At 35.9% G+C, this 14791-nt stretch overlaps 1 protein-coding gene across 1 annotated transcript; it reads right to left on the bottom strand.

Annotated features, from left to right (window-relative positions):
* Nucleotides 1–522: 522 nt before the first annotated feature.
* LOC131152330 (serine/threonine-protein kinase PBL27) lies at nucleotides 523–13803 on the bottom strand. Its single transcript, XM_058104157.1, has 5 exons — nucleotides 13275–13803; nucleotides 12223–12422; nucleotides 11760–11949; nucleotides 1903–2294; nucleotides 523–1739 (listed from the first exon to the last, which is right to left on the bottom strand). The coding sequence occupies exons 1-5, from the start codon at nucleotides 13402–13404 to the stop codon at nucleotides 1107–1109; spliced, it is 1545 nt and encodes a 514-aa protein (XP_057960140.1). The 5' UTR covers nucleotides 13405–13803; the 3' UTR covers nucleotides 523–1106.
* Between the last annotated feature and the right edge of the window lie 988 nt (nucleotides 13804–14791).

The following is a 14791-nucleotide window of genomic DNA, read 5'->3' on the forward strand; positions in this document are numbered from 1 at the left end:
GAGTGGTTGCTTTATGGAGGGATGACGAGGGCAGGTGTGTACCAGGCGAAGAGCCTAGATGGTCCAAGGCTAATTGCCTGTCTCGACTGTTGCGGTAGGGTTCACGTGAGACTTGACCTACCACCACTTACACGACACTGACGGTGTCGCCCGTTTAATTAAATGTTGCTTTTGCATGCACGGTGCCAAAAACATCTCCAGGCTGTGCCACAGGGAAACAAAAATACAAGATGATATGAAGACGCCTCCCAATTTTATCAAGCTATGCCAGGGCAGGGCATCCAAAACTATCATTGTCAGAGGGAAAAAAATACAACTGATATGACACCTCCCAACATTATTTTATTTTTCATTCTCACGCTATGCCAGGACATCCAAAACTATCCTTCTAAATGACGGAAACATGCAACAAAAGCGCCAAGAACAATTCATTGGCTGTAAGGCGATTTGCATGAAATATGTAGACCTCACTTGCTTCCAGGCATGCAGAGAGGGAGGGAGGGAGGGAGGGAGGGAGCATCATGGAGATAATGTGATAAAACTTTGTATAAGGCAAAAAAACATGACCTGACCCAAATCCATACATGGGAATGTATGAGTACAAGATGGGAACATGGAACAGTGAGACACCCAAACCAAATCCACAAAGTTACCCCTCATTCGATCGATACATGGGGCAAAAATTAGACATCTTTCCCAGCTGATCTTGCGTCATGAACCCCCACTCCCCAAGAAAGCCCTAAATACACAAATAAACCCTGTCACATACAACATTCCACGGTGGGTTACCTGTAAATTTCCTGCGTAACACCTGACCCACTCCCAAGATTATCCCTTCTTTAACCGTCCCTTCCTCCTTTACCACATAGTTGAAGCATTTATACCCAAGTACAAGAATGATATAGCACAAGCAACAGCAGTCAAAAGTCGAATACAAGAACCCCAACCCCCCTTATTCCCTGGGTGAAAATTTGGAAACCAAGAAAGTAAAAGATGATATATCCATAAATTTACTCCTTTCTTCCTTCATGATGATCCCCAGAACCAGACTAATTTTCTTCCCTAGAACACCCAAAGCTGCATGACTCAAAAAGAGTTCAGTGCAATCACTCATTTGTGCTGTCAAAGCTACCCATTGCATTTGCCCGCTTTTTCTCTCTCCAATTCTCACCCCACACCTTCGCCTCAGCAACTGCACGTTCTCTGTCAAGATCACGGTTCCTCGGAGTTTCCCTAGCTCTCCCAGTATTGACAGGGCTGTCTCTCTGGGATTCCTGTCGCTCCAATTCATCCAAACCCCATTTCCTCCCTGAGCCACCACCTGTTTCACTCCTGCCTAAATCGGCACCACCGGCGCTCAATTCTCTAACATGGTCTCTCTTTCGAAAATCAGGAGAATTCCTATGAGTGGAAGGGGAACCATGCCGCCCACCACGTCCCAGATCATCTGGGCTATCTAGCCCGTCTGCCATGTTCCTCCGGTCATCCTTATTTCTCGGTGTAGATGAGCCTAATCTGTTACTTTGAGCTGCCACTGCATTTGGGTCATAAGTTTGGGAGGCTAGATACGTGAGAGCAGTTACAACATCCCCTATTAGAGGCCTTGTAGTAGCTTGTTCTTGCAGGCACATGGCTGCGACAGCAAGAGCTTGGTAAAGTCCTCGCATAGGATAACGGCCTTGCAGTAGTGGGTCTGCCATTTTGGGGAACTTCCGACGATCCTTGAAAAGAGGCCGTGCCTACAAAGCCATGACTCAAATAAAAACAAAGAAAGAAAATAGACATTCTGCTGTATGCTAATTATCAATTGGCCATAATGTGTCGCATCTGTGTGAATTGTAAAAGATATCTTCTAAACTTGAGATCAGAACAAAGTTAAAAATAAAAAGAAGAAATACTTACCCATGCAACAAGATTATGCTCTCCAGGAGCTCGAGCATTATCTATAGCCTTGCGCCCAGTGATAAGTTCAAGAAAAACAACTCCAAAACTATAAACATCAGACTTCAGGGTGAGCTGGCCAGTCATAGCATATTCAGGAGCACAATAACCGTATGTCCCCATAACCCGGGTGGAGACATGAGTCTTGTCACCAACAGGACCCAGTTTTGCAAGTCCAAAGTCAGATAGCTTAGGATGATAGCCCTCATCGAGAAGGATGTTGGATGATTTTAAATCCCTGTATATGACAGGGGGGTTTGCTTTATCATGCAAGTATTCCAAACCTTTAGCTGCACCAGCTGCAATCTTCATCCTTGTATTCCAGTCCAGAGGTTCCTTGTCAGGTGGAAGATCTGAAAATGAGTAACAGATAGAGCAGGAATAAATAAAATGATTCCGCCAAGAAAAAATTGCCTTTTGTGCAACTTTGAAGATAAGGGTGTCGCTAAGAATATTTCAAAAGTTTAGCTCCAAAAAAAAAAAAGTGCGCCTGGAATAGATTTGAGAATCAAACTGCTCAACAGTTGGTTTCAGTGTCTAAATTTAAGATTGCTCTAACAAAGCAGAGTACAATGCATGGAAAATATGAGCATAACTCAAATCTCCAAAACTTAGAAGATATTGTCAAACTCATATATTACGCTCTTAACAATAGCAGTTTGTCCTAGACATGGAAGATCTCAGTATGTCTCAATGGCCAAAAATAGAAGATATTCATATATTACTTTCCCATAGCAGTAGCAGTTTGTCATGGACAAGGGTAGTCTTAGACTTAATTTAGTATTCTTGCAATGGTTCTACTTTAAAAAGGAGAGTATTAGAGCCCTTTAGCAATTTCTATAATAATTCAATAGTTTTATTTGTGCATTCACCAACGCATCTACTTTTCTAATATCTGACCTCAAGACATGATAACACAAGAATGATAAGATGCGAATATCAGTGAAGTGTTTAATGTGCAGAAAATCATTGACAAAAAATTTAATGGTGGATTTCACATGCATTTAGCAGTAAACATTTGTTTTTTGCATGTATAGACCAAATAAATTTAATTATGAAAATTGGTCTTCCTCTCTGCAACATATTTGGCAAGACCAATGTTCATGTTTATAATATGTCGCTTGTTAAATATAGAAAATCTAACTGTCTAATGAAGAAAAGAGTCTTCAAGTTTCGAATGTACTTGTCATCCAGCTCCTTCCTTGCAATCTTCTAATATGGTCCTCCATGGATTTCTTCAGTAGACTAGACTAAAGCCTCATTTTCATGGGGTATGAGCAGTGCAACGATGTATTGATAATAACTATCATCCCTTTAAACTCTAATTACCTTAGCAGTAGTTGACTCCAGGTCTAGGAAACTGGACACCAGATAAAAGGTAGTCTCTAATACCACAAATGTATGCAAATACTGGTTCAAAAAAGGATGTGTAGGTGTCTCTAAAATGACAACCTTTAATAGAGTGTTCAAAATTTAAAAGCAGTAACCAGTGCTGACAGTTCAAAATTTATTCAAAATTGTAATAACTAAGTACCTATTACAAAAACCAAGAAAATGCCAGCAGAATGGAGAAAAAGTAAGTTAATATATATTTACAAAAAAAGTGATATTCAAAATTGTAATAACTATTGCAGAATTAAACTTATGAGTCACAACAACAACAACAAGCCTCAAGTCCTACTAGGTGGGGTCGGCTACTTGAATATTTTTTCGTCAATTCACCCGATCAAGAGCGTTTTCCTCTATTAGAATTAAACTTATGAGTCATATGATGAAATTGTGGGAAAGAGTAATTGAACAAATAATAAGACCAGAAACGAGGGTTTCATAGAATTAATTTGGATTTATGCCTAGGAGATCAACAACTGAAACAATTTATCTTTTAAGAAGATTAATGGATAAGTTTAGGAAAAAGAAGAGGGACTTGCATGGTTTTAATTGACATACAAAGTACCTATAATGGAGTACCTAGGAAAGTTCTTTAGTGGATCTTCGAAAAGAAGAGAGTATTCAATAGATATACTAAAGTCATTAAGGATATTTATAATTGAGTAATTACTAGAGCTAGGACTGTAAGAGGGAAATCTAGAGATTTTCCAATCACAATAGGTGTACATCAAGGTTCTACTTTGAATCCATATCGTTTTACTTTGTGATTGACGAACTCAATATGAATATCCGAAATGAGATCTCTTGGTGTTTGTTGTTTGTAGATGATATTGTCTCGATTGATGGAAATAGAAGTGGAGTGGAATCTAAGTTAGAACTTTGGAGATCTGCTTTAGAGTCTAAAGGTTTTAGGATAAGTAGAAATAAAACAAAATATATGAAATTTAACTTCAGTAACGTAAGGAGGAATTGTGGAGAAAATATTAAACTTGATAATCAATAAATTAATAGTACTAGTAGATTCCAATATCTTAGATTTGTTATGCACGTGGAAGGGGAAATTGAAGAGGATGTAATACATTAAGTTAAAGCAGGTTGAGTAAAATAGAGAAGTGCGTTAGGCATGTTGTGCGATCGTAGAATACCCTTAAAATTAAAATTTCTATAAGATGGTTATAAGGCCACCCATACTTTATGGATAAAAATGTTGGGCAACTAGGAAACATGTACAAAAAGTAAAAGTTGCCAAAATGCGAATATTAAGGTGGATGAGTGATATAACATTAAACGATAAATTAAGGAATGAGCATATACGTAATAAATTGGGCATAGCACTGGGCGAAGACAAGATGAGAGAGGGGAAGCTTAGATGGTTTGGGAATTTCAAATACAGGCCTAGTAGCACACCCGTTAGAAGGAGTGAGCTAGTTATTGTTTCTAGCATGAAAAGGGGTAAGGATAGACCTAAAATAACTTGAAATGAGATAGTGAGAAAGAATTTAATAACTCTTAATCTAGTAGAGGAAAATACTCTCGATTGGGTGAATTGGAGGAAAACGATTCATGGAGCAAACCCCACCTAGTGATACTTAAGGCTTGTTTGTTGTTGTTGCTATTTAATTGGAATTCAACAAGAGCCGTCAAAAGATTTGTTGATTATATCAATATGCAGTGCCAGATTTCTTTTTCTATTTTTTTTCCAAGACTGATCACAAACATCATATATTAATGGTGTCTTTCAAAGCAACAAACTTTGAGGGTGCAAGGTATTGAAATCATAACTAGAGGAAGATTTTGATGAGAGCGTGTACAATGATCATTTTCAATGTTATCAACGTATCTTGGTGGTTGTACCAGCTTGCTGTAAAGGCATAAAGGACACAAAAGTTGGTTTTAACACACAGACACAAACCTACAGATCCAATGATACATTGATTGGGGGCTTATACAATTATATAATTTAGATTTTTTATCTGGCTTCCAGTTCATTGATGGCTTAAAGCTTTAGTCTCATGTCTTAACATACAAATAAAAACTTATCAGCTTGCTTTCAGTTCACTGTGATTAAATTAGCAGCTGATATTGGATATTTTGTGCACCTGAAATGATAGCATAGTGGCAGGTATACATACACTGATCTAAAGGAACCTCTTAAGATGTCTTTCAAATGATATTGGTTATATGTTTGCTTTAATTTATCAAATAAGAATATTCCCATTTTTTCCCTTATCAATCCTAAACATTTATAAATTATTTTTCTTGCCTTCCCAAAATTGTTGGAAATCTGTTTGTGTCAGGTATTACAAGAAATAGCAGGTCCATTAAATAGTTCTTGAAAGTTCTAGAGCCTGGTAATTCTTTTTTGTTTGGATGACTTGATGTTCTAGTGTTAGAAGAAAACTCAATTTATAATTATGCCATATGAGGAAATGACTTTCCTTGTGCTTTGTAACCAATCACATTGGTCAAGTATTGTTCAAAATGCTTCCACTCACTTCATGATTCCTCAACATCTCCATGTCAGTGCCTCTTCTCTTATGGACAACTCTTTTTGTTGTCCAACATGTTATTCCATAGAGAACTGTTTTATTCGTGTGCATGTGCCATTTTTCTTTTTCTTCTTTGGGAAAAGGTTTCAGTTTAAAATGTGCACTCAGTTCAAAGTGTGCAACTCAAATTTCTTGCAAAACATCTCTTCCTCCTACTTTCTTTTCCACTCCTGCTCAATAGCCCCACACCATGCAAATTCACACCCACTATCCACAGTGAATCTAGCTTTCCCAAGCACAATATCAATTCCCCTAGATTCTTACAAGTCATCTACATTTAACACTCACATGCATGGAATACCATACAGTTGTTGGTCGGCAACAATTCCAGGACCCTTCTAAACGTGCCATTCTCACTCTAAGCACCACCAACAGAAGAGGGAAGGAAACAGCAAAGATCCCATTCAATTTCTAACAAATCCCACCAAAATGTCTGGATTCATCTAGCATATTATCTTGGGATACTTTGACTGCATGTGATCATGTCTATTAAAGTTTGAAATAAATCAAATTGGTGAACACTGCCAATGATTTTGGTATAAATCATGTGTGATCACCTTGATAATGTACCATAGGCGACAATTCGTTCAATCTACCATCATTGACACACCTAATCCTAAATAGCCAACCTATCAGTTTTATTCTTACCAATTCAAAGAACACTTCTCATTGTTCTCCTTCTCAAAGCATAGATGCAGTGCCACCTATTTTAACTCAAGACTTTCATCCAACTGCCAAACATCTTTTCCCTTTAGACCTTCGGCTTAAGTGAATGAAATGCCAATGAAATATCAAAAACTTGTAAATGATATTAAACCTAAGAAAATACATTGGAAAAAGGAAGGCAATGAGTTATATCCAGGTTTGCCCAATAACTAAAGCACTATATAGTTTTAAAAGTCTGGGTGTAACTGTCGTATAGGTTGTTACATAATGGTGTTGGTGGCTTCTATGACCATTACAAGGTGATATCTTGGAGGGCCCCCAATTCACAACTGTATCGACTATTGACCAGTCCATTATGGAACCTAATGGCTATTACAAACTACCATTAACAGACTAGATCTGAAAGAAAAGATAAATTTTTTTTAGTCCTTTTTTTTTTTTTTTGCATATTCCCACTCTTTTTCCTATATAAAAGCTTTTGTATTCAATTTTAAGTGGGCTTACTTTAATTAGTATTTTTTTTTTTAAATTTTTAGATTTATTTACTTTGAGATTTAGTATGTATTTCCTTAATAACTAGCATTCAAGTAAAACAAACTTTCTAAAATTAGACCACATTAGGCATACTGCAAGTTCCTTCAATGTTTTTTTTTTGGTATTTTTGTTACACCTAATTTGGAGACAAAAACATCTTCTATTGCTATGCATTTATGTTTTTGTCTGAAATATGAATATCCTATATTTTATATTTCATTAGATTTATGATTTCTTGGTTTAAATTGCACTTATAATCAAGTAGTGAGAAGTAGCAAATGCATCATTGTTCTCACCAATAGCAACTAAAGAAACCAAAACATCCAATACTTGTGGTATATACTATATTTAGATTGATTCAAATTTACTAAAAATCATTTAAATCATTAGTATGTAGGATTATATATATATATATATATATTTTATAATATAGTATGTAGGATTATGGGATCAAAATATGTGAATCTATATGATTTCAACAAGTTTGCTAATGCAACAAATGAATTCACAGAAACAGTCTCTGTTAAACATCCGTGATAGCTGCAACTATTACACTGCAACTACATTACTCGTCACTGTTTTTAAAAATCATGGTTATAACCCACCAAGTCAATCCAACAGAATCCTCTCTCACAAGCTGTTCACCGGACCACGAGTGCAATCTCAATATGAGTAACTTAATCCCAGCTAATATGTCAGTTTCCAACTTCTAAAGTAAAAAAGAGAATGATAAAGAGGGCAGGGGGAGCAAGAACAGAAAACTCTCTTGGGCAGAGTTTAACAACATAAACAAAAGAAGGATAAAATCATCAACCACTGCAAAACTAATCTTAATAACTAACTGGTTTAGAACAAATCAGGAGGACAACAAAATCATCACCTTATTAAGCATGGAGGTCACAGTGCAGGGCATTATAAATGTTTTGATTATTTTAATCATCAAGGAAATATTTGTGTACACAAACAATCCATTATTTAAAGGAGTTCTCTGCAAAATTGTATAATTTGGTGAACAGCGATCACCAAACAAGGTTTGTTTGGAAGTGGGAGCAATTCTGCCAGACATTAGCCAGCAAAATAGTTTATTCTTCCTGAGAGAATGTCAATAGGCAAGTACAGCGTGTGTAGTCACAGCTTCTTGAAACTCCAAAAGAACTTTATCAGTAGACCAAGGGGCAGTAGCCAGGTGCAACAGAAAATTTTAGTTATTTTTTGTTCCTTCAATTTGCTAGTAAATACTATCATTACTTTACTGAAAATGATAGAAACTAATGTTCTGTTGAAGTCTAATCTATATAAATTTCTATAAAGGTCAATTATATGAAAAACATATATTGCACCTTTGTACCTTGGATTTCACGGATTTTCATTTATAATCTTGATCATAAGTTTTACTGTTTAACAGATATCCAGTAAACAAAATCATTTGCATCTTTGAGGGTACAGAAGTTTCCACACAATGAAGTGCACAATGAAAGAAGCACACTCCCATCAAACCATCAAACTCAGCAGCAGTTCATTCAACAAAAGCATCCTAAATTCCTGCTCATGCTCCAACAAGCAAGAGAACATAAATGTTACATCTAATTTCAGAATGATATAGGATGGGAATAGAATGGCTGTTGTAAAGGGATGCAATAGCTTATAAAAAAGGTTGTGTCATTTTGAGGCAAATAACTATGCAAAAATTGGAACCAAAATGGAACACACAAGTGATTATTCCGAAATTTCACCATTGGGATGTCTATTCCTAACTTCCCACAATATTGGGAGATATAAGAGAAAAAACCTAATTCCAAATATCTTTCTGAGGCTAATTAACTACTTGAATCTTGGCAGGTCTCTTGACTCTCTTCGTATGTTTTGTATAGAAAGAGAAGGACTAAATGATTCTTATTTTGCGAGAACCAGAAGTTAATTTTGGTCGATTGGGATCCTAACAATGCCATAAATACTTCTTTAGAAAATTAGGCCAGACTCGACCATTTTAAAATAGAGGGGAGACAGAAGAGAAAAAAATTAATTCCAAATATCTTTCTGGGGCTAATTAATTACTTGACTCTTGGCAGGTCTCTTGACTCTCTTTGAATGTGTTGCTCAGAAAGAGGAGGGTGGGCTCTAATTATTCTTTTGCAGGAACCAGTAGATAAATTTTGGTAGATAGGGATCCCATAAAAACTTTTGAAAATTGAGCAAGACTCGATCATTTCTTAAAAACAATAACAAAGGGCCATGATACTAATACAAGGATCTGGAAGGTACATGGTGATGTTCACGAATTTTGATAGCCATACCAATGACTTGGAGCCAAGGAAATTCCCTGTCATTCAGCCATAACTAATTGTCGCTTACCATACAATAAAAAAAATGGCGTCTCCAGCGACAATGCTCCTCGCTTTGTGAGGGTGGGGAGGAATTGTCATAGCGTACACAGCCTAACTCCTGCTTTTATGCAGAGAGACTGTTTTCTTGGACTTGAACCCGTGATCATCTGGACACAAAGGAGCAACCTTACTGTTGATCAAGGCCTGCACTCATGGCTTACCATACAATCTATTGTATAAATAGGCAAATGCTCCTATCTATTATGGATGACAATAGCATGGTTGAGCATAATGGTATATGCCAGGTCCTGGTTATTATTTTTTATTTTTTTCCCTTTTGTGTTAAGCTTAACAAAATTTTTAAATAAATGACTGGTTAAACAAGGATTTTTTTAATCATAGTTTTTTAAAAATTATTTGAATTACTTCAATTTTCAATTTTTAAATTTTATTTTTGGAAAGACAGAAACAAAATTTAATTCCTTTTCTATAACTACCGTGACGAAGAATCAAATTATCAATATATTTATTTCCTTTTCTACTTCTCTTCCAAGTGCAGGATATGTAGAATAGCAATGATTCGAAGCACTTCTTTTTACACAATTTTGGAAACCCAAGGACTTAATCATATGGATATGAAAAATATAGAATTTCTAATCCTAGATGGAAAAGAAGGGAAACATCAACTACTATACCCTTGCACAATAACTAGTCCATTTCGTCTCTGTTCCTGTACATGATTATTTTCTTAAAATAGCATTAACTTTTCTTTGTTTTTTTCGTATGCTTTACCTTGAAATTCCTTTGAAGTAGGATAAAATTATTTTATTAAAAGGGATAATAGTATCGTTGCCTAGGCAGGCCCATGTAAAAATATTTTTATGTACAAAAATAAAAAATATGGTATACTTAGAATAACCACATGTAAGGGCATTTTTTTTTATAAACTATAAATCAATGTTCAAAAAGGCCAAATTGAGGCTCGCATCAACTCAAGGTGAAATGCCTTGAGGCTTAGCCTAAAATACCAAATCCCAAAAAATCCAACAAATTCTATTTTTGAGGCTTATGCATTTGCACAAAAGGCATGCCTCTGCACCTTTTATTAGAGACTAGAGCATTTTGGGTGCGTGAATCTCAAGTTAGATTTAACTAGAAAATTTTGACCACATGCTTATATGATAAGAATGTCTTAATATGAGTTGATCTCTAAAATTCTTGAACTCAACCTTCCTAAAATAATTGAGTGCATCTTAGACCATGAAAACAGTTTGAACTTTGTAATGTTACAAATATATCTTTGCATGATTTGCTTAGTGAATTCAAGTTAGTATTTCTCAAATGGCCAGCAAGCAGTTTGCAATTCTATTTGATTTCCTAAATTTTATTTGCCCTTTTCTTACTTTTTGTTTACTTTCAAAATATATTTAATTAATTTACATATTTTTATCTAAAAAATAAAATTCTTAAGACCTCAACGCCTTAAGGCTTAGTCCTCATGGCCTCACCTCATAAGGGTTAAAATGCCTTGCCTTATGCCTTCGCCTTTTGAAACATTGATATAGAAAATAAACAAACTTAATAGGTAATGATATTTGTCAGGATGTTTCTGCCAAACACGGTGTTTGAAAAGGAATAATGTATAAGCCATGATAATTTTGAATGTTTAAAAAATTAACTGGAATACTTTTGCTAATAAAATTGAGAAATACTCCTACATATCTATCCTTTCTATAGAGTTAGATTCGTCACAGTGCATTCAGTTTCACTTAAGAAAACCCCACTAACAAATTAAGAATAAAAAATTTATAACACAGCAGTAAATGACACTTAGTCATGCAAGTGTTTGGATAACAAGCATTTCATAAGGTTCTACTTGATGAAGTGCATCATGCCATCACTACCTCTTTATACTTTTGAGGTCACACATATGCACATGTGCAGACATGCACAATACGAATGCATAAACAATTGCAATTATTTAAACGAGAAACAGAGCCAACATTTCCATCAGTATGCAGTGCACCAGAACTTCCAACATAATCAAATGATTAATCGAGGTTTTGATGTAAAAACCACATTGAAATTCTACGACTGAATCAGCTTATCATACACTTGAAAAATTTAAAAGATTCTTCTCACATAAATAACATGCTAGGGCACTAAAACAGGCTTAAAAATGTAATCTACTACATAAATCTAACCGAAGCATTGTATTAAATAAAATGACCTCAGAGATGAAATAGGTGTGGAACAACTATGTTAATAAAGGACCCCACCAATGAACTAGGTGCAAAAAATTCATACAATTATCTTATATGCAAAAAGTAAATACCAAAAGAGCAAGCAATCTAACCATGTAAATGGTCCTCCAATGATCCTAACGGCATGAATTCATAAACAAGGAGTCGTTGGTCCCCATCAGCACAATAACCTATCAAGTTGACAAGATTTTGGTGATGTAAGAGGCTAAGCATGAGAACTTCCACCAAAAACTCTCTATTTCCCTGGAGACCATTGCGGTCAAGCTGTTTCACAGCAACGACCTGCAAATCAAATGACATATACAACCAACAACCATAAAAAGCTAGATGACAATGATGATTCTAAGTTAAAACTTATTTGACATTTGAATTCCACAAACTGAAATAGCCCATGGGAGGGAATATGAAAGTTATAAACCAAGATTAAATCAAGATTTTAAATCCAATATATCATATAGATGCCTACAGGTAAAAAAATTTAAAACGAAAATATTCAGTCAACAATTTTCAGAATGTGGTACCATGGACCTCCATATTGAACCAATCACAACTTACCTGTCCTGTGCTCTCTAAGCGACCCTTGTAAACGCGTCCAAACCCTCCTTCACCCAGTAAACACTCTGGCTTAAAGTTCTTCGTGGCAGCAGCAAGCTCCCGAAAAGTAAATGTCTGTGCGGCAATATGCGGTGTTGGTCCATCTTTTGGAATGACTGGTTCCTTCTTAGGGTCGGAACCATTTCGAGATTTTGATTTTTCTATGTTAAGAGTGAACAAAATACATTACAGAGGGTAAAAAAGATATGGAAAAACTTATATTAGTTGAGCGCCAAATAATATATAGGAAAATTAATGCTATTTTAAAATATAAACCAGATGGAGCTCTATATTTCTATGTTGTGAGTTTTGTAACCATTCTAAAACTAAAACACCTTCATATGAAATAACTCGACAGTATTTTTTAGGGAGTGGATAGTATGACACCATCCATTGGATTTCTCATGCAGCCATGCCCTATCAGATATCTGAGCTTTTCTTTTTTGGTGAGCAGAATGGGTCGTAATCAGAAAAACCTGCTGCATTTAATTATTTTCACTTCAAAGTTCAACATTTGGGCGAATTCCTCCCATTCAAAGTTTTAACTTGGAACAAACTCATTAGCATCTATTATCATGTTGCATTGGCTACTCTGCGATGCGCATGAAATAGTAAAAGAAGTTATGACAGCAAATTCTAAAATTAAGAGCAGATCTTCGAAGTGGATCTTCAAACCACAGCATTGAGGGCAAAATTAAACAATAAGAATCAAAAAGCAAATCCACACGCTAGAAATTCACCAACAAACTGCAACAATTAAAGCTAGAAAACCCCAATTCAGCAAATCACGCGAATTATTTTTTTAAAAAAAAAGTAGCTATATGTGAATCAGATCAAAGTAACATGAAATTCTACGGACAACCCATCATTAGTACACTCGAAATGAACACGAAAAACACAAAATTCAACATATCCAAAGCATATCCAGTCATCATACTGATCAGCAACTAAAAATAAACAATAAAACTAATAAAATTAATTCAAAAGAAAAAGAAATCAAAATCAAGGGTTACCTGAACCGGCTCTGCTCACATGGTGAGACTGTGTAGCTGAACCATCCTTAACTGAATCTTTCTTCGCCACTTCCTTCACACCGTTCCCTTCCTTGTTGGATGATCCGAAACAAGGAAAACACCCACCCATATCAAATCGAAACAAATCAAAGACACCCCAAAAGCCCAAAAGAAAAAAAAAGCAAGATGCTCGACCTTTAAAACCCACTGTTCATCATCTCATCTCACAACCCCATCTGAAAAAAAATCTCAATCACTCTCCCCCCCCTCTCTCTCTCTCTCTCTCTGCAGTCTGTTCCTTCTCTCTCTCTCTCTTTCTCTCCCCAAGATCTCCGCTGATGCTTTTTCCGCCATTAAAGGCCCGAGCAAAAGATCAAGGCCACCACCATGCCCGAGAAGCAGATCAACAAATCGAAGAAACTGATGGTAGAAGAGAAGGTAAAGAAAAAGAGGGAAAAGAAAATGTATAAATAAGTGAGTAAAATTTAGAAATAGAGAGAGATTTCGGGGCTAAAAGTGAAATAAAGATAATTATCTGCTAATTAATATATTTAGTACATAAATCTTTATCTTTCTACGTGATCTCATTGGAATCTACGGAAAATGGCCACCGTACTTCTTGCATTCCCTTTTTACCCCTCAAACATCCAAAATTACCGGCCTGGTAATAATCATCATCACGGTCGGAAACGTGGGTCCCGCTTAGGGGGCGGGGGATGTCCTCCTACCCCTGTGATGGACATTCTTAACACATGTTTAAAACCCATAAACAGGGTTTTGGGTACCCATCCCGTGTGGCCGAACTTCCTTTGCTTAAGTTGCATCTGGGTTCTACACCGTTCATCGCGCTAGACCTAAAGGCGATCCAACGATCTCTAAGCAGTGGCACATGCATATTTTCTTTGTTTTGTCAAGGTAGAATAAAAGACTGTTGATTGGTCGAAGGAACGATTGCTTGGTGCCCTGGGGATCCCTATGATGGGGTTGAGCGTGGGAAATCAAAACCCCAAAGGTACCGTGGTTTTGGAGCAATGGCGCAGTAGCACGTGTGCCATGGAGCCTGAGAGTGTAGGGCAGATCCCTAGACAAACTGGTGACTAAGAAATTGCTAATGACAGGGATAATTGTGGTTTGGATCAATCGGGACAACAAAATTTCACCCTATTTATTAACCCTTTTTTTTAAGGTTAAAACAAATAATAAGCCTTTTAAAATCTTTAATATTGGTTTTATTAATACCGAGTTCCGAACGAAAAAATTGAACATTTAATGGTTGGTTCGATATCAAACTCAAGTATGTACAACAAATTTGATTAACTCTAAGAGTACGTACAATGTTTTGACTTTTAAGGATTTAATTTGATATTAAATACTGCTGATATCTAGGAGACCCTTTTAAATAGCTACAATTTTCTTTTTCAGATCTATGAAATATTATTTTTTAAAACATTTTTAGAGCTTATTATTAAGTTGCTCTGAATGAGAAATTATGAAAATACAAAAAAAAAGGTATAGGT

This window comes from Malania oleifera, chromosome 3 (assembly GCF_029873635.1).
Source record: "Malania oleifera isolate guangnan ecotype guangnan chromosome 3, ASM2987363v1, whole genome shotgun sequence".
Classification (NCBI taxonomy): Eukaryota; Viridiplantae; Streptophyta; class Magnoliopsida; order Santalales; family Ximeniaceae; genus Malania; species Malania oleifera.